The sequence below is a fragment of the Indicator indicator genome, chromosome 8 (assembly GCF_027791375.1).
Source record: "Indicator indicator isolate 239-I01 chromosome 8, UM_Iind_1.1, whole genome shotgun sequence".
Taxonomy (NCBI): Eukaryota; Metazoa; Chordata; class Aves; order Piciformes; family Indicatoridae; genus Indicator; species Indicator indicator.
In genome coordinates, this window is record NC_072017.1 from 33,874,039 (window position 1) to 33,898,023 (window position 23,985).

The window sequence follows — 23,985 nt, forward strand, 5'->3', positions numbered from 1 at the left end:
CAGGAACAGGCTGCAGTGCCATCTTCCACATGCAGGCAAAGAGGGTGAGGTGGGAAATGGAAGGAAAGCTCAGTCTCTAACCCTGATCCCTTTCCTTGTTGCTTCACAGCTTGGTACAAAAGAAGGATATTTGATAAAACAAGGCAAAATAGTCAAGGTAAGGAAAGCTCTTTGTTCCTTGCTTCCACCCTGCAATGAGCCACAGAAGCTAGAGACAATGAGGAGCTGAAACAGCTCCACCTGCATTCCCCTGCAGAGAACAACTTGTGTTTTGAGCTACAACAAAGCAGGACTGTACACCTGAGCCAGTCAATGGCCTCAAAGTTTTTGCTTTCCCAACAAGCATTATGCCAAATTCTCAACAGACAATTATCCTCCCTTCTTTCAGAACTGGAAGACAAGGTGGTTCACACTGCATAGGAATGAACTTAAGTATTTCAAAGACCAGGCAGTAAGTAGCAAACACCACTTCTACTCTTTAAACCTCTGAAGAGGCAGCTGCAGCCTCACATCTATACCACAGTTTCCCATCACAGTCAGAGGGGGTCAGACCTTTCAAATAAAGTCAAAGTTTTGCTGATTACTTCAACAAGAGAAAATAAGTTTTACAGCTGATAAACATTTACTGTGCCCTGTCACTCTTTCCTGCTAGCCAGAACTGTTGTTTACAGTGCATATTTTGGCTGCTTTATTCAGTGGATTTTAAGCTAGCAGTACCACACAGCTTTCATTGGTAGCTTTGACACAACAGAGAGCAGTGCTGTTAAAATATTGCTGCAAATCCTAGTAACATATGTTTCATTCCTTGATTTCATCCTTTTCTTTCAAGTAGTCACATAGCACAAAGAGCAAACCGTTCATTTAAAAACATCCTCCTTCCTAGCACTGACATGCATTAACCTGCTGCATCTGGGTAAAGCAGCATGTCCTTACAGCTTGCTGCTCCATTTCTACTTTAAACTGGCTAAAAATAAGAAACACCTCAAGAGCTTCTCCACTCTTACAATATCTCCAGTTTGGGGTCCTTCATAAACACAGCCAAACTGTTTACCTCCCATTTCAAGCATCTAAGAGATTTTAACACAACAGCAGGCACAACTGCCCTCTCTCACCAAGCATTACCATTTATAAACAATTACACAGTGAAGTTTCCCTTTCAGTTCAAGCCAGCTTGCATTAAGTTTCCAGGATACCATTTCAAAGGGCAGCACTCCAAATGTTTGAGTAGCATTTGTGACTTACAGGTAAGAAGGTGTCTTTGTCAGGGATACGTCCTCCTTGCAGACAGTAGCTCTGGTTTCTCCTGGCATTCCCATCCTTGCTGTGGTATTGCAGATATGTACAGGTGAGCAACTCGCTGCTGGTCCTGGGATGGCATTTGCTAGCCCAAGCTGCTTGCTTGGAGTGCAAGTGTATAACTCATAGCCACTGAGCTAGGGGAAATGCAAGGAGAGGAGAGAAAGCAGCAGACACCTCCACACCCCAGGTGAGGGCCATGGGAACAATTAAGGGTATTTGGGCAGAGGGCAAGCTGTTCTACTTCAGCTGCTTCTTCCAAGTTGCTCAACAGCATTAGGCTGAAACAAATCAAGGAAACCTCCTGGTTAAGGAGAATGAAACTCTTAAGGGAGACAGGTTGTAGTTATACACAGTCTCTGTCCCTAAGCCTGAGCAGTCCTGGGCCAGTCTCCAGGGACACACAGACTGCTCATCATTGCTGCAGGCACCACTTCAAACTCACTTCTACATTTTTTCCTACTCAGCTTCATCCTTTAAAAGCACTTAGGAATTAATTAAATCTCCAACAGCTGGCTAGGCCTGATAAGACCTATAATCATCCCCTTATCTCTCTAAACCTCATCTGGAAGCAATACCAGACTTACTGCTCTGTCTGTTACTTTATAATGCATCAGCTAAACCCTCAGTCTGCATCTAACTCAAACTCCCCTGCAGCAGAGATCTCCTCAGTTGTTGTCATCTAGATCTGAACTGACTGTCCTGGTTTTTATATTTAGCTCAATTTGTTTCATGTTAGCACTGATGTTGTTGGCTAGTTTGGGTTTATGGTGTCACAGCTCTTGTGCCTATACCTGGAAAAACCTGGTGTGCCTGTAAAGGTCTAGATGCACTGAAGGTGAACCAAGCAAGCCTTAGCTTCTGTTTTCATGTGTTCCCATTTTAAAGCCATTTTATTTTCAAGGCCACAGAACCAATTCGGGCACTTGACTTAACTGAATGCTCAGCTGTGCAATTTGACTATTCCCAGGAAAGAGTCAACTGTTTCTGGTAAGTTTCTGTGCTTTCTCCACTTTGCTGGGAAGGCCAAAATAGCCAGGGAAGTTTGAAATGTAACCACTGGCTGCTTCTGAAACTCTCTTGCCTGTTGTGACCTTGCTTTTTCCTAACTCATGAGTCTGTTTCTGTCAGCCAGCATCTCTCAGTCCTCCAAATGGCTTTTGCCAAATTACCACTGGCAAAAGGTTTGTTTTTTTTTTAATTGGCAAGGAGGAAGGCTGTAAGCCTGTGTGTCGTGGGCATTTCTTTTCCTAATGCTGTAAATGTATATAGTCATCACCTGGATCCATGGAAATTAGGTGCAGTTCCCTATTCAGACATTGCTACAGGGCACACAATAACTATTTTTTTGTGGCCAGATGTGGGTCTTTTGACCTTGGGGGCCTGGGGCAGCACCTTCCTGAGCTGTAAATGATCGTTCTTGGCTAGACCAAATGGGAGCGCAGCCTCCCTGCCCAGCTCTGTCTCAACTGTGCGTGCAGCACAGCTAGGCTGTGTTTGAGGAAGAGCTCCCAGTTGTTCTAACAATTTAAGAAATAGTTTTGTTTGCTTCCAGTTTGGTGTTCCCACTAAGGACATACTACCTGTGTGCGAGAACTGGAATAGAAGCTGACGAGTGGATGAAAATCCTGCGCTGGAAACTGGTAAGAGGATGTGCAGCACTACCTGGCAGCACGCCGTGGGCAGCGCTGCCCTTGCTGCTGCCACCCAGCACTGTGCTAGTTCTCCGCATCTGCAGGAAGAGATGCCAACTAGCTGCAGGCCAACTAGCCTGGAAGAGGTAGTTCTTGCACAACGTAGCTGCCTGCAAACCTGCTGTAGCATTTTTTGGCTGTGCTTTTAACACACCTGCTCAATAAGGAGAAGAAATTGCTTCTATCTGTAAGGATCTCATGGTGTAGGTGGTGAACAATACAGAGCATCAGCACTGACCACATGTGTTGAGTCATGAAGGAAGCAATGAGAAGACAATGTGAAGGCTTGAAAGGCTTACTTCCTTAAAAACACCAGTGTTTGGGTCACCCACATCCACATGCATGCAAACACTAATGGATGATCTTTCTGTTCCAGTCACAAATACGGAAGCAAATGGAGCAGCGCGACGCCACCCTCAGCTCCTAACCACACCTCCAGGACTTTGTTCCATCAGCAGGAAACGCCTCTTTGCTAGGGGGAAGGCATGGATGACAAGAGGAGGGCTTCACACATCTCTCTGATTCGCAGTGGGCACACAGGTGTGGCCTGCACCCAGCTCTGCATACAGAGAGTTGTGGAGCTGAGTGCTCTCAGGCTGCTGAGGCAGGAGTGGAGATGGCTGCAAAATCAGAACGTTGGTTTGATGTGCAGGGTGTATGTCTGTGGTGCACACCCAACTCAAACATCTGCCAGCTAATCACATTAGTAGTCACTCTTTAGAGCTTCTATGGTTATTCAGAGCACTCTCCATAATCTCTGGCAAGCTCCATCACAACTAACCCTTAGCAGCACATTCTGTAACCTTAAGCCAGGTATCTAAAACCAGTCCTTTCTGCAAACATTATTTCTTTGTATTATTTGTTTAGGTTCTAAACCAACAGCAAAACTAGAGAGGTAATTGCATTGTTGTAAATAATATCTACATTACAATCCAGAGAATATTCCAAGGCCCTTTTCAGGGTAATGGAAGCACAACAGTAGCTCTGGCCAAGTTTAGTTTTGTATGGTTTAGGTTTGCTCTGCAGAAAGCTTTGCTGGTGGTAGGCACCAGCACTGTTAGCAGAAAAGGGGCTGGATTCCCACACCACCACCCCCCCAGAGAACTGAAAGCAAGGTTTTGTCCAGAACTGTTCAGAATGAAGCACTGCTTTGTGTTATATTAAATAAAAAACACCACACAAAGTAAAAATCTTAATTTAAAAGAATACATCTATACAACCTGATGTGAATCTCCATCTGTGTTTTGGAAGACTCCTACACATTTAACAGCCACAATTTTGGCTTACTACGTAGAGTAGTGGAAGCCTACTACTTTGGTGCTGTAGTCACAAAATCACACAGAAAAACAGAATATTAGGGGCTGGAAGGGACCTCAGAAGATCATCCAGTCCAACCCCCCTGCCAGAAGAGGCTCACCTCTACCAGATCACACAGGAACACATCCAAGGTGGGTCTTGAATATCTCCAGAGATGAAGACTCACAACCCTCCTGGGCAGTCTGTTCCAGTGCTCTGTTGCCCTCACAGTGAAAAAATTCTTCATGTTTCCATGAAACTTCCTATGCCTCACCTTCCACCCATTGCCCCTTATCCTGTCATTGGGCATCACTGAGTCAAAATAGCTGTTACATTTTGGAAACAGTTTGTCACACTGAAGGGTCCCAAGACCAGTTTGGCCTAACCTTGTAGCTCACCCAGCTCCAAGACCTCTTGAGCAACCCTGCTCCTCCTAGCAGGGTGGGGAAAGGAGGGGAGGGAGGCCATCTCCCTGCACAACAGTCAAGTTTCTGCTGAAATACTGTGTGCAACCCTCTGCTGCTACACAGATTCTGTGGCAGAGGGCTTAGTACTGCTCATCCAGCAGGTTCAAGAGATGCCTTCACTGTGAGAAGACTGAAGGAGTGGAAAAACATACTGGAAGAATAAAGAAAAATCTAGGTTTGAACATAGGAATAGCATTTTATTTCAACTTATAAATTCAAAAATATTTTTATACAGACTGTTTTCTGAATAAAATGTCATTATAAAACTACCAACTTCTGTATTCCTGTACTGCATTGTTAAAGATTTGTCCCCCCTTTTCCTCTCAAAGAAGAAGTTTAATAAGCTAGAATCTCCCATTTAGTTAAAAGCTTTGATTAGTCTGTGCAAGACAAGAGGCTGTGGAAGGGGAAGAGAGAGACCATAGTCACCCACAGCACCACCGTTCTGGGAAAACAGCTTGGAAATTAAGCTTGAAGTGTGACCACAGCCACCTTCCCTTTTTCACAGGAACATGCTGAATTACTGAAGTGTTAGAAGCAAGTCCAGCACACAGTGTCACCACCTGAAGCCAATGACAGCCCCTTTCCTGGTCTAAGGCAGACACCTGCCAGGTACTGTCTCCTGGACCAGCAGAACTTCTGCATCTCTGGAGTGGCACAGGACTGGCTGTCCTTACCACCCCACTGAGAGACATGCTGCATTGTTTTTGCCCTGTAAACTTCTGGTTTTTTGTACATTTGCAAATCTCTAAGAGACCTGTTGTCTCCACATAGAGGTTGATGTGCTGTAGAGAACTACGGTGTAACAGAAGAGTGGACCAGGCTCTGTCATTTAAAAATACTGTATTTTATTTATACTTATTTACTTGGGAAATCCTAAAGGTAAACGAGCTCAGTGGCACCAGTGATGAACTCACACAAAGACTATGAGAGAAGAAATCTTCACAACCATGTTACACACAAAAACCCCAACACCCAACCATGAAGTGAGATGTTCAGGTGCTTTTATCTGTCCATCAGGAAAACCCCTAAAGCAACAGCTTTCATAGAAATAGCTTTCTTTTCAGTGGAAGCAGGATGCAGCTAGCATCCAGATTAGTAGCATTCCCTTGCCGAAGAATCACTCACATAAGAAAGCTGGGATATTTATTGATTGTACCAACACACCACTGCTAGGAAACTTAACTCTCCCAATACTCTTTCAACCACATCTCCAGTAACACTGCACAACTGAGCTGCTTTCCAACACGCAGTGGTACCTGGCCTGAGGACACACCCCACGGCGTGCCCAGTTCCCTGTAAAGCAAGAGATCTGTGGGTTGTGTGCTTGAGCCAACAGCATCATACTGCTCTGGCTCAGCTGGCTGAGCTAAACTCCATGGGAGCTATTTTGGTGGTCTCCAGTACTGCACAATACAAGAAGCGTGGCCTAAAGTAACATCCACCTACAACACACTAGTAGATCGTTTCAGATTCAGTACTATGTACAATTTACTCTTACTTAGTACACTAAGGAGCTGTGGTATTTCTTCTGAGCCGTGTTATTTGACTGAGGATTATTGAATCTTCTGTCCACTGGGCTGCAGAGGGATGCTGCACTCCGGCTATACCATCCAGTTAAGAAACTTCAACAACCTGCCTCAGTTCTTCAAACAGGGGTGTGAGCTCCTTCTCTAAACTTACAATCAGCCCTGGAAAGAGAGAAGAGACAAAACATCCCATCAAACAAGGTAACAGAGAAGCCTCTCTCCAAACCCTGCAGCTCCCTTGCCTCCCAAGTAACAGGCAGTGCTCTCCAAGACCTGAAATGTTTCACTTGAGCTCCTTGATCTCCACGGGAGGAGTGGGGAGCACCCCCAGGCACTAGCAGGAGCATGGCTGTGCAGTGCAGCTCTTCCTTGTGCTGCTGCTTCTGATGGCTACTGAGGCCCAAGCAGCTGTGCAAGAATTAAATCCCTTTTGCTGACCCTTTCACAGAATCACAGAATTAACCAGGTTGGAAAAGATCTTTGAGATCATCAAGTCCAACATATCACCCAACACCATCTAATCAACTAAACCATGGCACTGAGTGCCTCATCTAGGCATAAGCAGTTCCAGGGATGGTGACCCCCACACCTCCCTGGGCAACCCATTCCAATGTCCAATCTCTCTTTCTGTGAAGAATTTCTTCCTAACATCCAACCTAAACCTGCCCTGGCACAGCTTGAGACTGTGTCCTCTTGTTCTGCCACTGGTTGCCTGGGAGAAGAGACCAACCCCCACCTGGCTACAACCTCCCTTTGGGTAGTTGTAGACTGCAATAAGGTCTCCCCTGAGCCTCCTCTTCTCCAGGCTAAACAACCCCAGCTCCCTCATTACCCAATACCCTCAGGAGCAAGGCCAGGGGCCTGAAGGAGTTCCCCGCCCCACAGAACTGAGAAGGCAAAGCCGCAGGTTACTGCAGAAGGTAGCTGGGAACTTGCAAACTGAACAACTGGGCTGTAAGCTACAGTCCTTGCAGGTGCAGTGAGCACTCTCACACAGCTGGAGTAAGGCCACTGCAAAAATGTCCCTCTAACAGAGTAACAACTTCAGCAAGTCACCTAAAATCTACAAATGTTTCCCTTCTCCCCTGCACAATACACAGGCCAAATGCACAGCAAGAGCACAGTAAATCTGGGTAATATATTTTCAATTATTTGAACACCTGGGCCTTAAAACACTGCAATGTTCCAAGCCTGTGTGAAGACCTACCAGTGTTGGCATTGCTGCTAGCAATGAAGCTGACTACCAAAGGCAAGCGATTGAACTGCACCACCTGCAAGGAGAGAGAACAGCATTCAGACAGCAGCTAACATGTTGGAAGACAGAGCTGTGCCACAAATTCTTTCAGAAACAAGCAGCCTCCTCAGTTTTAAGAGCAAGCAAGAGCAAAAGCCAAAGACCTGGCTTTTTGGTGTATCTGTTTTGTAAGATTCATGGTTATATAAGATCAGCAGAAATCACATCTGGTGATTCCCTCCCTTCTGAGCAGTGTTACCCACCTGAAATCTCACTCAGCTACAAATGCTGCAGACTGCACCATGGAGACCATGCTCTGCACAGGCTACAAGAGGGCAGGCAGGTTTATTGCTCTAAAATATTACTCTGTGTACAGCAGAATCTGCTCTTCCATTAATATGGAACTGGAAATTTGAGCACGACAATAAGCCAGTAGCATCAAGAGAATCAAAGCAGCATACTTAATGTGTACACTAAACTCACCTATTAGGTCTCCAAACAAAGCTAGGTACTGGCCAGCTTACTGCAGGCAGAATATAAAGCTCCCAACACCACTAGACCTTGAGAATGAGCAGAGACTTGATGGATTTCAGGACAAAACCAGTCTGTAGAAAATGCGAATGGCATTTCAAAACTTGCTTACCTCGAAGTCATACTGGCAGGAAGAGCAGCTATGAAGTAGGCTGCATATGTTTATTTAAATTTACATGTCCCTAATTATGAACAAATACCATTTACATTTACTCTTCATAACAGATTCCTGAGGCCACATAAGCACCACCTTCAGCAAATTCCCAACTGCTACCTGTTCAGAAGACTTCATCTTCAAACAGTAAATCCCAGTTTTAAAAAACATGACGAAGCTTAACAAATGGGATGAAAGTTTAGCTTAGCCATTTAAGTAGTGTGAGAAAATAAACCACAAATTCTTCAACAGCAACCAAGCAAGAATCATAGAATTGTCAGGCTTGGAAGGGACCTCAAGGATCATCTAGTTCCAGTTGCCTGGCCATGGGGGATTGCCACTACATGCCACTACATCAGGTTGCTCAGAGCCACATCCAGCCTGGCCTTAAAAACCTCCAAGGATGAGGCTTCTACCACCTCCTTAGGCAACCTGTTCCAGTGCCTCACTACCCTCATGGTGAAGAATTTCTTCCTAACATCCAACCTGAAGCTACCCATTTCAAGTTTTGCTCCATTCCCCTTGTCCTATCACTACCTGACACCCTAAAAAGTCCCCTCCTTTTTGTAGGCCCCCTTCAGATACTGGAAGGCCACACTAAGGTCTCCTCAGAGCCTTCTCTTCTCCAGACTGAACAGCCCCAACTCTCTCAATCTGTCTCCACAGCAGAGGAGCTCCAGCTGTCTGATCATCCTCATGGCCCTTCTCTGGACACATTCCAGCACCTCCAGATCTCTCTTGTAACAGGGGCTCCAGAACTGGACGCAGTACTCCAGGTGGGGTCTCATCAGAGGGGAGCAGAGGGGAAGAATCACATCCCTTGATCTTCTGGCTATGCTTCTCTTGATGCTAGCAGAGCTTAAAACACCCTCTCTCCCTTCTTCAGTGTAATGTAGGAACAGCTCTGGTCACCAAGAACAGACCCTGTTGAAGTTACTCACCTGGTATGTGTTGTAATAGCAGATGATACTTTTGTTTTTAGAAAGTCCCAGTTTACTGCCCTGATCTGTGGCAAGGGCAAAGGTGGACAGAAAGCCAGGCCGTAGTGCGTGTTCTGGAGCATTATCATTGGCAACTGGAACAAAACAAGAACATTCTGATCTTTGTATGGCATCCACGACTGCATCACAACTCCTTACCCAGCTCAGTGCTGTGCCAAAAGCAGACCTGCTCTTGGGGAGTGCTTAGCACACTTTACACACTTCCATAATGAGAACAGGACAACCTCCATGGGCAGCACATCATTTAATATTCTGTACATGGCCAATGCTCACTACATCAGCGTCCTCCATAGGATACCTAAGACAGAGACTTTCCCTTTACAACGCATAGCCTATGCTGATGTCACTTCAGTTCTGTGTCCCCAAAAATTGGTTTACACTGATTCCAGCTGATGACTGGCACACTTGAATGACAAGGGAAGATGTGCAAGCTCTGCTAGGTGTTTAAATATTTTGGGAAAAAAAAAAAAAAAAAACCAACCCACAACACAGAAGTCTGAAACACTTGAATCTTTGCACTCTTAAGCAAGTGCACTTACAATATAAAAACATCTTAAACAATGACTGCAGAGACAGGATAAAAGCTACAGTACCAAAAGCAAACGGATGATGTGTAAAAAGGGAGATGCAGCTGCTTTTGGGCACACAACAGCCAACACAATCACAGAATCATAGAATTATCAGGATTGGAAGGGACCTCAAGGATCAGCCAGTTCCAACTCCCCTGCCATGGGCAGGGACACCTTGCACTACATCAGGTTGCTCAGAGCCACATCCAGCCTGGCCTTAAAAACCTCCAAGGATGAGGCTTCTACCACCTCCCTGGGCAACCTGTTCCAGTGTATCACTACCCTCATGGTGAAAAACTTCTTCCTAACATCCAATCTGAAGCTACCCACTTCCATTTTTGCTCCATTCCCCCTAGTCCTATCACTACCTGACACCCTAAAAAGTGCCTCCCCAGCTTTCCTGTAGGCCCCATTCAGACACTGGAAGGCCACAATAAGATCTCCTTGGAGCCTTCTCCTCTCCAGACTGAACAGCCCCAACTCTCTCACGTCTGTCTCCATAGAAGAGACGCTCCAGCCCTCTGATCATCCTTGTGGCCCTTCTTTGGACATGTTCCAGCACTACCAATGAGCTCTCCCTAGTACTTTGGATCTACAAGTCTGTGACCTGAAGATACTAGAATCTTACAGCACTCCAACCCTTTTAACTGAGGAAAAAATTCTACAATTATTGAGGACACAAACAAAATTATAAACTTCTTAAGAGGCATATTAACCAACTACCTCAACTTGAAGTAAGTCTAATTTAGTTTTTCAACCGTGGATATTCAAGTATCTGGGATAACCAGAGCAGATTCTGCTGTGCATTTCCATCCCCTGCTATTCAGTCCGGATTTCATTTGAGGGCACAGTGAGAAGCTGAAGTTACCTTTGATAACAGGCACACCGTCTCTATCTGAGACTACAATAGCATGGAGACCTTCAACACTGCAAAAAATGAAGAAGAAGCATAATTTTAAAAACAGAATAATTAGTAGCTAAGGTAATTGTTCCTGAACAAATGTGCACAGAAGTGGAAAAAGTGGGGAAAAAACAGTAACTTCACTAATTTAGTGTTTCATTGAAAGGGACCTGTTCCTTTTAGTACAAGTGGTCTCTTAGAGCAGTACAGAGCAAGATATGAAATAACCTCTGCGTTTTTCAAGGCACAGAACTTTCAGCTTCAGAAAGAGGACTGATGCCATGGATGCCACTTTGTCAGCTAGGTGAGGGCCTCTCTTCGCCCTCCTCACTCTACCAGTACCAGTTTCACTTGTGTTTGCACATAACCTCAGACTGCAGCTGTTTAATGCTGTTGGTAACCAGCAATTACCGAAAAAGGAATTAGCAAGGATTAGGCAACCGAGGCAGGAGGAATATTTTTCCTACTCCTCATTACGACACGATGAGTACACTTCCTATCAAACGAGCAAGTGAAAGGTTAAGCTGCCTTAGTTTCAAGGTACTCGTCTAAACAACAAAGTAAGAGCGCCTATGGGGCTAGCCGACCCCCTGTACAGCGAGAGGAACTGGCAATTAACATCTCCCAGCAGTCGGGCAGTGTCCAGGATGCAATATGTAATTTCAAAGAGCCTTCCCCGCCAGCCCAGACCGCACCCGGCTCGGGCCCCCCGCGCCAGTTACCTCGGCAGCTTCTTGTACAGAAACCTCTTCAGGTCCTGGGGGTAGAGACGGACCACACGTTACTTACTTCCACAGCGCTCCGGCGGACGGAGCCCCCAGCGCCCCCCTTCCCAAGAGGCCGCTACGGGGGCTATGTCCCTTCCCCCCAGCCCTCCACCCTCGCCTTCCCAGCCGCACCTGGCCTGCCGCTCTCCCCCTCCGCTCCCCACTGGCCTCTGGCCGAGCCGCCGCCCGCACCCCAACCGCCGCCCAACCGCCCCACGGAGCCGCACTTACGTCGGCCATGGCTAGGGACCTGCCGGCGCTGCCACCTCCGCGGGCCTGTGAGACGAGAGGGCGCCCGATCACAGCCTGGGCACAGCGGGAACAGCCCCGCCACCAAGGAGGAGAGCGGCGAGCGGCCGCGCTCCTTTCCCGAGGCCCAGCCGCCTCCCCCACCGCCGCCGCACGGGTAGAGGCCACTCCTACCCACCCCAGGAAGAGAAAGCGGTGGAGCACGGAACGACCGTAGCACCCGGGGAAGCGGGGTGCGTGTGGAGAGAGGCTGCCCGCCCGGCCCTACCAGTCCGCCCAGTCCTACCTGTCCGCACTACCACCCCCTCAGCGCCCACCCGCACCACTCCGCCGCAGCCGCCGCTTCCCCTTTAAGCCTTTATCACATGAGGGCGCTTCACCCTCCCCAGCCCGGAAGCGCTTCGCCGCCGCCCCGCCCAACCAGCGCCGCGTTGCTCTGCTGCTGGCCGCGGAACAGCGGCTGCCGCGGCGAGGGCGAAAGGCTTGTTACCAAGACGGGGTGTGCTGGAGGAGGGTTTGGGTCACGGTCACGGGGCGGGGTAGGGGGCAGCTGCCGCCCACCTCACCGCCGGCCTGAAGCCGCCTGCTCGGCAGCCCGTGCGGTGGGTTGGGAGGTGCCGCCTCGAAAGATTTACCTCGAAGATTACTGCGAGAGGCCTCTTCACGCTCGCTCCGCGCACACTCGACCGGCACGAAAACTCGTGGGCTGCTGGCTTTGCCCGTAGGGCTCGACCCCACACCCAGAGCTGCCGCCTGGGCCCGCGGCCGGCACAAGTCGCGGAGAGGCTGCTGTGGTGCCCTGCTGCCGGCTCAGCTAGCCTGGGCTCTGGGCAGAAAGCGTTGGGGATGGCAGAAGCGTTCAAACCGGAGCAGCGGAGCCTTGGTGTGGTTTTTTTGTGATTCCACGCAGCTACGCAAGCCCCTCCAGCTTCCCCGCTGACAGGACAGTTTTGGCTGAGTCGGTTTGGGGCACCACTGGGAACTGCGGCACTATCTTAGAGACAAAACACGAAGCAGCAGTAAAAAAAATCCCCAAGAAACGTCCATTTCTGCCGAGTACAGTCAGCACTTGGTTTTACTCCTCCAGTGATACTCGTTTCCCACTTTTTAAGATCTATTCCGTCAAGCCAGGAACTGCAGGCTAATAATGTAACAGCCGAGGTGAATCAATAGAAACATTCACCCAGTAGATGCCTACGGTGTAGCAACCGTAACTGTAGATCTGTTTTTAGTTTTTTACTTTCTAGCTAGTGCTCAGCCCCCTTTTTTCCTTTAAAGAGCTCCTACATGCCAAAGCACTGTTGAAGATCTCACTTAGATGCCAATACTGGAACTTAAAACAGATAACGAGATGCTCACCTGAAAATTGCTCTTGTTTCTGAATATATAGATCTGAAGAAGTTTTTAAAAAGCCCCAAAGATAAGCCACTTTTTTTTTTTTTCTGCAAGTAACGGAGCTCATCCAAAAGGGCAAATTTATTTGAACCCTGAGAATCAATACCTCTTTCTCAATCCAAGGCATGCAGACATGGCAATTTATTAAGGACTTGGCCATACTAGAGAAGTACTTCAAGAGATTGCCATAAAATTGTGAGCTTCAGGTAGTATCTTGAAAGTGCCACCTGGGACAACCTTGACCCACTCATTTATCAACATACTCCCCTTTTAAACACTAAAAAAGTTTGAAAATGCAACTAGCTTTTTACGATTTGTAGGCACTCTGCTTTTACCCACCTCAATTTACCCACTTCAAATACTGTGTCCAGTTCTGATGTCCCCACCATAAGAGGGACATAGATGTGTTGGAAGAAGTCCAGAGGAGGGCCACAAAGATGATCCAGGGGCTGGAACACCTCTGCTATGAGCATAGGCTGAGGGAACTGAGATTGTTCAGCCTGGAGAAGAGAAGACTCTGGGGGGACCTTATAACTGCTTTACAATACCTGAAGGGAAGGCTGCAGAGGGACTTTTTACAAGACTGTCCACTGCAGGCCAAGGGGAAAAGGATTTAAATTGAAGGAAAAGAGGTTTAGATTGGATTTTAGGAAGAAATTCTTTACTACCAGGGTGGGAAGACTCTGGAATGGATTGTCCAGAGAGGTTGTGGATGCCCTGTCCCTGGAGATGTTCAATGCCAGGCTGGATGGGGCTTTGACTCAACTGGTCCAGTTGAGAGGTGTCCCTGCCTATGGCAGGGAGATGATCTAATTCAACGTTCCTGCCTATGGCAGGGAGGTTGGGTCATCTCTAAGCTCTCTTCCAGCCTAAGCCATTTATGATGCTCACTGATGGATTTTAGTTGTTTCCCTGTCAGAATGACTGAAAGCTATACAAAGGCATCTGTGAGATGGCTCCTCTGTCACCAATACTGTTTCAATGACAGCCTATACACAGAGCAAACCACTGCTAGCAGGAAAAGTATATTCTGCATGAAGGTAATCAAACAATATATTTTAATACTATTTCTAAAAATACAGAAAATCTGACACTCAGTTCCTGCCAGAGTGAGAAGCCTCACGGTTATCCTGGAAAAGCTTGGGGAGGACAGTTTATGTTTCTTTCCACCAAATATGGTACAAAATTGTTACATCTGCTACCTTTTCTCCAGGCTCTCCCCAGTGGGTTACAAAGGAGGGCGGGGAAAGCAGCAGAAAGATATCAGTGGTGCTTGTAAGGTTACAATGAATTGTTAGATGGGAGGGGCAGCACCAGGGCTGCTGACTGCTGGTCCCCACAAACCAGTATGGCCAAGCTCCTTCTGGTAAAACTGGCTGCACTCCATTAACCTGAGTGAGACAACTGGGAAGCTAGTACTTTTTAAAGTTAGAGCTTTGGGAATTTATATATTAACTGAATTTTTATTTTTTAAGCAAAATGTTTGCTTTTACCATTACCTTTTCCTTCTGCTCTCTTTGACAGATCTACTAGAAGAATAACAACTGCTTAGGGGATTAATTAAATTTATGGAACAACCAACCTTAAAAAGCATATCTTTATCCTCCCATTTGAATCCTTTCACAGCATTAATTACAAAATTATATTAAAAATGCACAGAATTTAAAGTTGTCTCTGCTGCTTTTTTGAAATTCCTCGATTTCAGTGACTGTAATGTTCTACCTCTTCCTGGAAACTTGTAAAAGTATCAAGACTGTTTCAAATTAAAAAATTAGAATTTCATCTTGTTTTACTTAAACAGTTTCAGAACTTCTTGGGAAATGTGCATCAGATGTGAACACTGCACTCACTTGTGACTCACGATGCTCCACAAATAGAACACATACTGATGATGCTGGGTTTCAGCAGATTCCAATCATCTCCCTTTCTCCTGCTATACTAAAGAGTCAGGCCAAGATTCTTCTCTTTTTGCAGGACTTTCCTGCTTGTTCTTTTAAAGGAGAAATCAAGAACCATGCTCATGCCATCTTTAACTCTAGGTTGAATACATGTAATTACTAAATAAAAAGAGAAAGGAGTTCATTCTAGGTAGGTAGAAAAGTTGAGGAATTTTTAGTCAGGCTTTTCAAATCCAGTTTTGTTTTTCTCTTGCCAGTAACTTATTAAAATGAGAACTTCACCTTCTAAAGAAAGGTAATCTGAAAAGATTCAAGCACTCCACCCTCTTCAATTAGCATCTTGCTCATAAAGAAAATGTGTTCTGAACTCTTCCAGCAGATTCCCTCAACTAAACCAGGCAAGACATTTCTGAAGGAAAAAAAACAACTTTAGACTTGAGAAAAATAAAAGTAACAATTACAAGGAGAGAAACACCCACTTGGAATATTAAACAAATGTTTGCAGGCCCTATTTAGAGCAGGATAACCTTTGGGATTTCCTGCCACAGGACATTCTAGCATCCTCCACTGCGTATTTCAAAGTGTGCAACTATTTAATCTGCTCAGTGCTAAGTAGTGTAAACGTATTAACTGTTTCCTTCTCTGAACATAGCAGTTGCAATAGGTCATCCAATGAAATGTGGCAGCCTAGGTCTCACCTCTAAACTGCAGGGATGCCTGGGTTGCCAGAGGACACGTCCACCGCATCATTCCAGTTGGTGAAGGTACTGATAGCGATCTAACCAAACTAACACAGTTTGACTTCTGTCCACTTCCATGCTCAGCTGCAGCAGAAGGAACTGCAGGGCAGACATAACTCATCTGATCATTACAGGCAGCTCTGCCATGACCATCTCTTCACTCTCACTTCACTGTTTGATACTAGACAAACACGATACGCATCCTTTTTCCTCTTAGCTACATCACCTGCAAGCTCAGACTCCTTTGTGAATGGGAAGACCCCAGTATTTGTCAAAGCCTTGGGAGCAATTTTCTTCTATTAAGAAGACACAGGAGTACCAACATATACTTTGATAGTTTGTTTTCATTAGAATAATTACAATACATTCTTGGACAGTTACAAAATCCGGGGAATCACATTTTCACCGGAAATTTCTATTGCAGACGTCAAACGTGTGCCTGTCCCCTTCTGCACACTTCTCTTACCATCTTAGTGAGGACATCCAGTACAGCAACCCTTCTTTGTTGTTGTTTCAAGCAGTTTGTAGTTCTGCTCTGTGCCTCAGGCTTTGATATCCACCCTGAATGCTGGTTTAGCTGCTTGGCTAGAAGCCCACAGCTACTCACTCTCTCTCATGTTACACCAATTCAATAGAGGACGTTTAGGACGTTTCCAGTGGGACAGTTTAGAAAAGGTATATATGCAAAATGATTTCTGGGTCACTTAGAGCAATAGCATTTAGTGTATCTCTAAAGTCAAATCCTGCTCTAGATCAAAAGGAATTCCAATGAAGTCAGTCAAGTATTTAGACTTTCAGCGTAGGAGGAGAAGTTAGCTCCACAAAACCTGATAAGGTGGTTCAAAGACAGCAGTTTTCTCAAACAGAAAATACTGCCCTTATCAGGAGCCACCGGACGTCCCCAATTACAAGAAATATTCTCCTGCATAGCACTGTTAAAATGTAAAAACATCAGCTACCGAACCTAAAAACATTTTCAACACAATTTCTGATAAAGTACTTTAAGTACACTGTACTTAGCTGCTTCAAAACACCTCTCTGCATCAGCAGGTGTGGCTACATAGAGCTTCCATGTACAGGCCACTGAGTTACATGATCTCATGTGCAGGAGCCAAAGGGTATGTTTGCTCATTTCTAGGAAGCCAGTCCCACAACATTCTGGTCCAGAAAAATGCATACTCTACCTCCTCCACCCTGGGACAACTGATATGGCTCTGATCACAGGAGCGTACTGCAAACTAGCAAAACATTTAAACAGTTGGCAAAAGTGTTGAAAGGCACATAGCTTGTCCTTAGCAATATTTCCCTGTTCCATTTCTGGTGCCCAATGAGGAATCAGTGTTGGGACCTAGCTGAAATAAAAAATAGTAAGAAAATGGAAGCCTGCCAGAAAAAAAACCCAACAAAACCAACAAGCCTAAACAACAACAGGTTGCACCCCTGCCCCCCCCTTTTTTTTAAGCTTCTTTTTTTTAATATTGCATGGTTTCCTCTACTTTTCCTGTGAAAAGTAAGGAAGCTATGGATGCATGTTAACCATACACATGGACTACTACTGGAATACCAAATGGTAGAGCTGCTGTAAACTGTTGCAAGTACTACAAGCAATGCTTATCATGGTCTGTACAGCATTTGCAAATGTTTACTTACTATGAAAAGTGATTAAGTGTAGTTCTTAAGTTTTCTCAGCATTGCTTTGAAATGCTAAAAAACTACAACAGCTAACTGCTACTCTACACTGGATCAAGATAGCCCAAGAGATACTTAGGAATATATGCCATTCTATTTAAAAATAACAAGTTCCTCTAAGCTGGTAAACCTAGAATATTTTACAATGTTAAGAGATAAAATATAAAAAAAAAAAAAAATTCTCATTTCAACTCCACACACTTGACATCTAAATAGGAGTGATGTAATCATACTATTTATTCCATCAGTGAGACAAAATGTTGTATGGAACTAAATTTCTGAGATTTTTTTTTTTTTTAAATAGAAAGTCATTTAACTCATATATATATATACACAAAGTGTTCTTTCCACAGATATTTACATGGCAAATATGTTAAGAGGAGAACCACTATGACTAAGTCTTTACAAGTATAGCAATCCTTTCTGAGCTATTCTCTCTGCTGAAAGAATTCACGGAAGCTGGGAAGTAAAATCTAGACAATTAAAGTTACCTATATTTCACAGTAGGTAAAAGAAGCCATTAAATGATATTTCAGCATAAGGTTTCTGGAAACAGCTACACAGTAGAGTTTGACATCCACCCCTCTTTTCCAGCATTCATGGGGAAACTCAATCTCTTCTCAATGTACAAGAGAGACAGCGGTGTAGGTAAAGGCGCAGGCGTGCGGTCGTAGTTCACCCTCCTCGATAGAGGCTGGTCAGCCGCTCCAGCTCTTTGCAGTTGTCCATGGGCATGGAGTCTGCTTTATTCCGGAGGCGGTCATCTCGATATACTTTTGCTGCATAAAGTAAGTCTGTCTCTTTAAGGAAAAACAGAGAGAAACATTTCTCAGGTGAAAAACGGAATACCTTGCACGGTACATTCCTTTCCAGAGCTCTACAAAATGCCTCAGGTTTAATCATAGCTGGAAGGGACCTCCAAAAGTCTGACCTCCCCGCAGTCAGCAGGGACATCCCCAACTAGATCAGGTTGCCCAGGGCCTCGTCCAGCCTCACCTTGAATATCTCCAGGGAACGAGCCTCAACCACCTCCCTGGGCAACCTGTTCAGGTGTTCCACCACTGGATCTTCTTCCTGATATCCAATCTAAATCTGTCCTCTAGTTTGGAGCCACTGCAGTCCTGTCACTGCAGGCCTTTGCAAACAGTCTCTCTCCATCTTCCCTGCAGGCCCCCTTCAGGTACTGGAAGGCTGCTATCAGGTCTCCCCAGAGCCTCCTCTTCTCCAGCCTGAACAACCCCAACTCCTTCAGCCTGTCCTTGTAGCAGAGGTCCTCCAACCCCCTGATTTTCGTGTCCCTCCTCTGGACCCTCTCCATCAGATCCTTGCCCTCTTTTCCATTTATCTGTTCTAATTAATCACTGATGGCCCCCCTAAACAGCACTGATACAGCTTCCCTTTGCTGGATCTTCACAAACACTTCATCTTTATGAGCAGGAAAAGTGGCAACAGCCTTCCAGCACTGTCGTATTTCATACAGCAGTACCTGATTAAAGCCAACCAACCAAACAAATCCCCTGCTATTTCTGTATTAAAAATACAGGGCACGCTCAGTGATCTTGCATATTATTGACAGCTCTAGTGTCTTGTCTGGGCCCAAAAATGCATTCTGAATGCTAAGCATGTTACTTCAGCTCGTGCTGCTTCAGCCCGCCAGTGTTCAGAGGTATTAATAAAAGAGCTCTGTACTATACTGGTGTTCGATAGCTTGACATTGCTGTGTGTTCTAATTCTAGAAAATCTTTCTCATCCTTTGAACTCCAAATGGATTTAGCAAGGTGTTCTTAAATGTCAGTCAACGCTGGGAAGGCTTTAACAGGCAAGGAGATCCAAGAGACTACAGGTATTTTAAATCCATAAAACCACAAAATCAACTGTTTCTATAAATAGAGAAAATCTATTAGAGGCTGCTTACTGAAAAATCAATCTGGTTAGTTTTCACAATCTGATAAATTGCAAATAGCAAACATGACAGTCACCACCTTCAGGTTATTTCTCTTCTTTATAACTAGGGCCATCACATTTTTTCCAGTAAATATGCACAGACAGAAGCATGGGTCTCTTTGCTTTGGCCAAGACTCTGTTCATGCTTAAAAAAGGAAGCATGTCAAGAAGCATGTCCTCCTCAACATGAGGAGGAACTTCTTCACTGTGAGGGTCACAGAGGGGTTGTGGAGTCTCCTTCTCTGGAGACTTTCAAGACCCATCTGGATGCATTCCTGTGCAAATGGCACTAGATTCTATGGTCCTGCTCTGGCAGGGGGGTTGGACTCGATCATCTCCGGAGGTCCATTCCAACCCCTAACATCCTGTGATCCCTGAAAAAAGGCTGAAAAATGGGAAAGGTATTCTTTACCCTCTTTTCCTCTTTCCCTCCCCAGGTGGAAATTGCATATTAACTAAATCTTTTTAAAGATAATTTAGCCAGTAAATATATTGCAGGAGACACAAATACAACATGCAAGTAAATCTAAGTGCAATGACTGAGTCAGTAAAAGCAAACTATCCTTAATATCTACAGTCTGATGAAAAAAAACCCACACAGATAACTTGCACTCTTTTTATTGTGCTGGATTTTATCTTGTCTCCAATTTTCTATTAACAATCACCTATTTTATTATAAGATCACCAATCATTCAGTCACCACTTGCAGATGTAAAATTACTCATTTCACAGAGAGTGAACATACTCAAACGTTTCAAGACGACAACCTACTTGGAAAAATGCAAGAGTTTGTGGTATGTGCCTAAGAATTACACTCAAAGGTTCTCTGACGACTTCCTGTGTTTGAAAAGCCTGGAAAAAATATTTTGATAATATCTAGTAGTCTGGGCAGCAATATGAAAGTTTTCCCCCAAAGCACTGGTGTTTCTCTTGCATGTGTGGGACCCATCTGCACAGTTTTCTTGCCCACAAGGCTTTCCTGTGGACAATCTGTAAAACCATGGAGGTTTACTTATGCATAAGCAATGTGTACTCATGAGTGAGGAGCATAAAGGCTCCAGGGACTATTGGGCCTGCTCTTGCATGGGCAATGCAGTTTCTGGAAGCCAGCTCTAAAGCATGCATGCAGTCCTGCTCAGGCCTCTGACCAGCTGTGATGCTGGCTGTCTTTTACAACTGGGAGAAACCATGAGACCATCTCAGCTGAAAGGCTTTGCATCAACAGACTGCAGAGAGTAAGGCTGTGCAGGAACACAGGATGTCACTCAGAGAAGAGCATCCTGTTTGCTTCTGCTCAGTTTTCTGACAGTTAATGAATGAATTGTTTACCCAGCAAACTACTACTCAAGTTTACCAGCTGACAAGTTGAAACCACCTGGCTTCAATACTGATTTTGTTTTAGCAGCACTGGTCTCACAGAACATGAAAGGTTCACAAAATGGTCACAGGTAATAGAGTAATAGGTTAAATTTGGTGATGATTTGGAGATGGTCCATGCTATTCAGTTTTCTTTCTTAAACACTGAATTCTAGGCTTCTCAAGGAAAACAGCTTCTTGTATAATATTAGAATACATGCTAAACTACAAAACTCCTGGCTTGAAGATCTAATATAGTCAAGGTACCAAGTCCAGGGAGAAAAATTATTCAGCATTGGCAGAAGATTAAGCACTGATTTACATGCTGCATGTCCTTAGTATGTACTGTGGTCCAAGGCAGATTATTCGTTTCCTTCTCTGTAAACTTTTGTATTAAATACTTACTTATATATAAAAGCACCTAGGGAAATGAGATATTGGCAAGATAAACTAATGGGGAAGAAATTAGAACGCTTAGCTTTTGTCCTTAAGAACAATTTCCTGCTTGTTATCAATTCACTCTAATTTTCTGAGAAGTGGTCACAGATCACAGAATGTTAGGGGTTGGAAAGGACCTTGAGAGGTCATTCAGTCTAACCCCCCCTGCCAGAGCAGGATCACCTATACCAGATCATACAGAAACAGGTCCAGGCAGGTTTTGAACATCTCCAGAAAGGGAGACTCCACAAGCTCCCGGGGCAGCCTCTTCTACTGTTCTGTCACCCTCACAGGGAAAAAAATGTTTCCCCATGTTTTCATGGGACTTCCTATGCCTCAGCTTCCACCCACTGCCCCTTGTCCTGTCATTGGGCATCACCGAGCAGAGCCTGACTCCTCTTGGCCCTCCCCCTGCACATCTTTATAAACATGAATGAGCTCACCTCTCAGTCTCCTCCAAGCTACAGAGCCCTCAGCTCCCTCAGTCTCTCCTCAAAGGGAAAATGTTCCACTCCCTAATCATTTTTGTGGCTCTGAACTGGACTTTCAAGGAGTTCCCTGAGGTCCTTCTTGAACTGAGGGGCCCAGAACTGGACATAATACTCCAGATGTGGCCTTCCCAGGGCAGAGTAGAGAGGGAGGAGAATCTCTCCTGACCTATTAACCGCAGCCCTTCTAATCCACCCCAGAATGGCATTGGCCTTCTTGGCCACAAGAGCACATTGCTGGATAGTAAACCAGCAGATAGTAAACCAGCAGGTTAAAATTGCTGATGATTCACAGACAGGTCACTGAGTAAAACAAAAATTAAGTGACACTGGGAACACCTGGAGAAGTTAGAAACAATAGAGAACCTTACACACTTGCTTTCTCACTCAGATATTTTAACAATACAAGCATTGCATTCTTTGCCTGAAGCAATCTTTTTTTTAATATAGCAATGCATGCTTTCATGAAACGACACAAATTACCAAACTTACTTTGTTGCCTCTCTTTCCAACAGTTGTTACGAATGTTGGACACATAATCCTCTTCCACACTCTTCTCCACTTTCTGTAATGATGCTCCTTTATATTCATTTCTAAAGTCCTTGTTGACATAATAAACGACATGCAAGTTTTCTGTCTGCATCTGTATGACCTGCCCTGTACTTCTGCAACAAAGGAGGTAGAGGGAGAAATCAGACATTGATTTTTTTTTCACACCACAAATACCCTTTAAAAAAATATTGTTATCACAGAAGAAGAGCACATTACTGAGCTTGCCATTTCAAGGCAGCTAATGAAGTGAATGGTTATATAATCTGCCACAGAATTTACTACATATACCTGAACATTACATTTCTGCTGCTTAAACCCTTGACCTTGAAAAAAATCCCATTTGATTAAGACACATTTAGGAAAATATAAGGTTTGCTAATAGGAAATTACAAACTCAACAGAAAGAAAACCAGGTCACTATTCTGTAGTATCCTGGTAAAGGCATCTCTAGTCTAAAGTGTTTTCTGCCAGCCCTGACAAATCCATTTTCCTGCTGGCATTCTGCAGATTAAAAAAAAAAAAATCAAAGATTGTACACAAACATTTTGGCATAGAACTGCTTATAAGCATTGGGACAGCTCAGCTGCAGAAGGGAGAAACATCACACTCTGTAAATAAGGAACTCTGAAAAATAAGAGAGGAGAAAAGAAACCTCTCTGTGGTGGGGCTGAGAGCTCTGCAAGCAACTAAGCACCTTTAAAATAATTGTGGCAAGGGGGCTAAGTCTACAGGCTAGCTTGGCAAGCTTGATTAAATTTATTTCTCACAAGGCAAAAAGGATACCTACTGTACAAAGCAGGAAAGTTTCACTAGTAGAATTCTTTGCAAGAAAATGAAGATAAATAATTTTACCATCACTTAGAATGAAGCATGAAGAACAGACCATTTACCCAGCCCTCATCTAGTTCAAAACTTAAGTAAGGAGGATAATGTTGCTTTCAAGTAGTTCACTTACTGCAGGCACAGAAGGCCCCTAAAGGAATAATAACCCTTAGTAAGTTCCAGGATTTAATCAAATATGTTGGCCCTTGTAAACAGTCTCTCTCCAGCCTTCTTGTAGCCCCCTTCAGGTACTGGAAGGCTGCTGTTAGGTGTCCCCCAGAGCCTCCTCTTCTCCAGGCTGAACACCCCCAGCTCCCTCAGCCTGTCCTTGTAGCAGAGCTGCTCCAACCCCCTGATCATCTTTGTGCCCCTCCTTTGGACCTGCTCCATCAGGTCCATGTCCTTCTTATACTGAGGTCTCACCAGAGCAGAGTAAAGTGGCAGAATCTCCTCCCTGGATCTGCTGGCAACACATTTTTTGATGCACCCCAGGATGTGATTTGCCTTCTGGGCTGCAAGCTCACGCTGCCTGTTCATGTCCAGCTTCTTGTCCATCAGCACCCTCAAGTCCTTTTCCACAGGGCTGCTTTCTATCACCTCATCCCTTAGTCTGTATTGACAGCATGACCAAATGGAAAGCTCTCTAAAATGCTTCTAAGTGGGAGAGGGTTATCACCACATCCTCCCCCTTGTTTTAAGCTGATGTAATTGAGTGTTACTTACGATCTTGGGTATAAGGCGTAAGGAGGGTTAGATACCATCAACTGGCTCAACAAGGAGACAAGGATTAACACAATAATAGGCATCAGCTGAATGAACATAGAGAAACCTCCCTAAGGAAGAAAACAGATTCAGGTATTTCACAAAGTAGCATCAAGTCAACAGGAACATCTGACAAGATTTAACAGTAAGCATGCTGTCCTGCTTTAAGCATCCAAAGCTGCTAGGAAAACGAAAACTACAAACTGCAAACAC

General features: G+C 44.8%; 3 protein-coding genes across 6 annotated transcripts in view; 1 reads left to right on the forward strand and 2 right to left on the reverse strand.

The window, feature by feature from the left end:
• Positions 1-3,417, forward strand: part of DAPP1 (dual adaptor of phosphotyrosine and 3-phosphoinositides 1) — a 69,225-nt gene extending 65,808 nt beyond the window's left edge. For both annotated transcript variants that reach the window (XM_054383187.1, XM_054383188.1), the window contains exons 5-9: positions 110-157; positions 389-451; positions 2,201-2,286; positions 2,852-2,939; positions 3,367-3,417. In XM_054383187.1, coding sequence (XP_054239162.1) covers positions 110-157; positions 389-451; positions 2,201-2,286; positions 2,852-2,939; positions 3,367-3,417 — 336 coding nt within the window. The remainder of the gene's footprint in view (positions 1-109; positions 158-388; positions 452-2,200; positions 2,287-2,851; positions 2,940-3,366) is intronic.
• A 1,598-nt stretch (positions 3,418-5,015) lies between these two features.
• LAMTOR3 (late endosomal/lysosomal adaptor, MAPK and MTOR activator 3) lies at positions 5,016-11,763 on the reverse strand. Of its 2 annotated transcripts, none has more exons than XM_054382809.1 (6): positions 11,671-11,763; positions 11,395-11,429; positions 10,640-10,698; positions 9,143-9,255; positions 7,490-7,553; positions 5,016-6,444 (listed from the first exon to the last, which is right to left on the reverse strand). In XM_054382809.1, the coding sequence occupies exons 1-6, from the start codon at positions 11,677-11,679 to the stop codon at positions 6,371-6,373; spliced, it is 354 nt and encodes a 117-aa protein (XP_054238784.1). In that variant the 5' UTR covers positions 11,680-11,763; the 3' UTR covers positions 5,016-6,370. The 2 variants fall into 2 exon arrangements, with proteins under 2 accessions (XP_054238784.1, XP_054238783.1); XM_054382808.1 differs by having other exon boundaries at positions 9,143-9,276.
• A 6,001-nt stretch (positions 11,764-17,764) lies between these two features.
• DNAJB14 (DnaJ heat shock protein family (Hsp40) member B14) overlaps positions 17,765-23,985 on the reverse strand; it is a 29,516-nt gene continuing 23,295 nt past the window's right edge. Inside the window, exons 6-8 of one of the 2 annotated variants that reach the window (XM_054382838.1) lie at positions 23,734-23,843; positions 22,129-22,298; positions 17,765-18,210 (exon numbers count right to left, since the gene is read on the reverse strand). In XM_054382838.1, the coding sequence (XP_054238813.1) occupies positions 18,086-18,210; positions 22,129-22,298; positions 23,734-23,843 (405 nt within the window). In that variant the 3' untranslated portion in view covers positions 17,765-18,085. Of the gene's footprint in view, positions 18,211-22,128; positions 22,302-23,733; positions 23,844-23,985 lie in introns of both variants that reach the window. The other variant, XM_054382837.1, reaches the window with a different exon arrangement.

Excerpts from the sequence above, each read along its gene's own strand:
- LAMTOR3 (XM_054382808.1), bottom strand. Across the intron at positions 7,554-9,142 it reads GCTATTACAACACATACCAG|GTGGTGCAGTTCAATCGCTT; the intron begins GTGAGTAACTTC and ends CTCTCCTTGCAG. Across the intron at positions 6,445-7,489 it reads TAGCAGCAATGCCAACACTG|GGCTGATTGTAAGTTTAGAG; the intron begins GTAGGTCTTCAC and ends CTCTCTTTCCAG.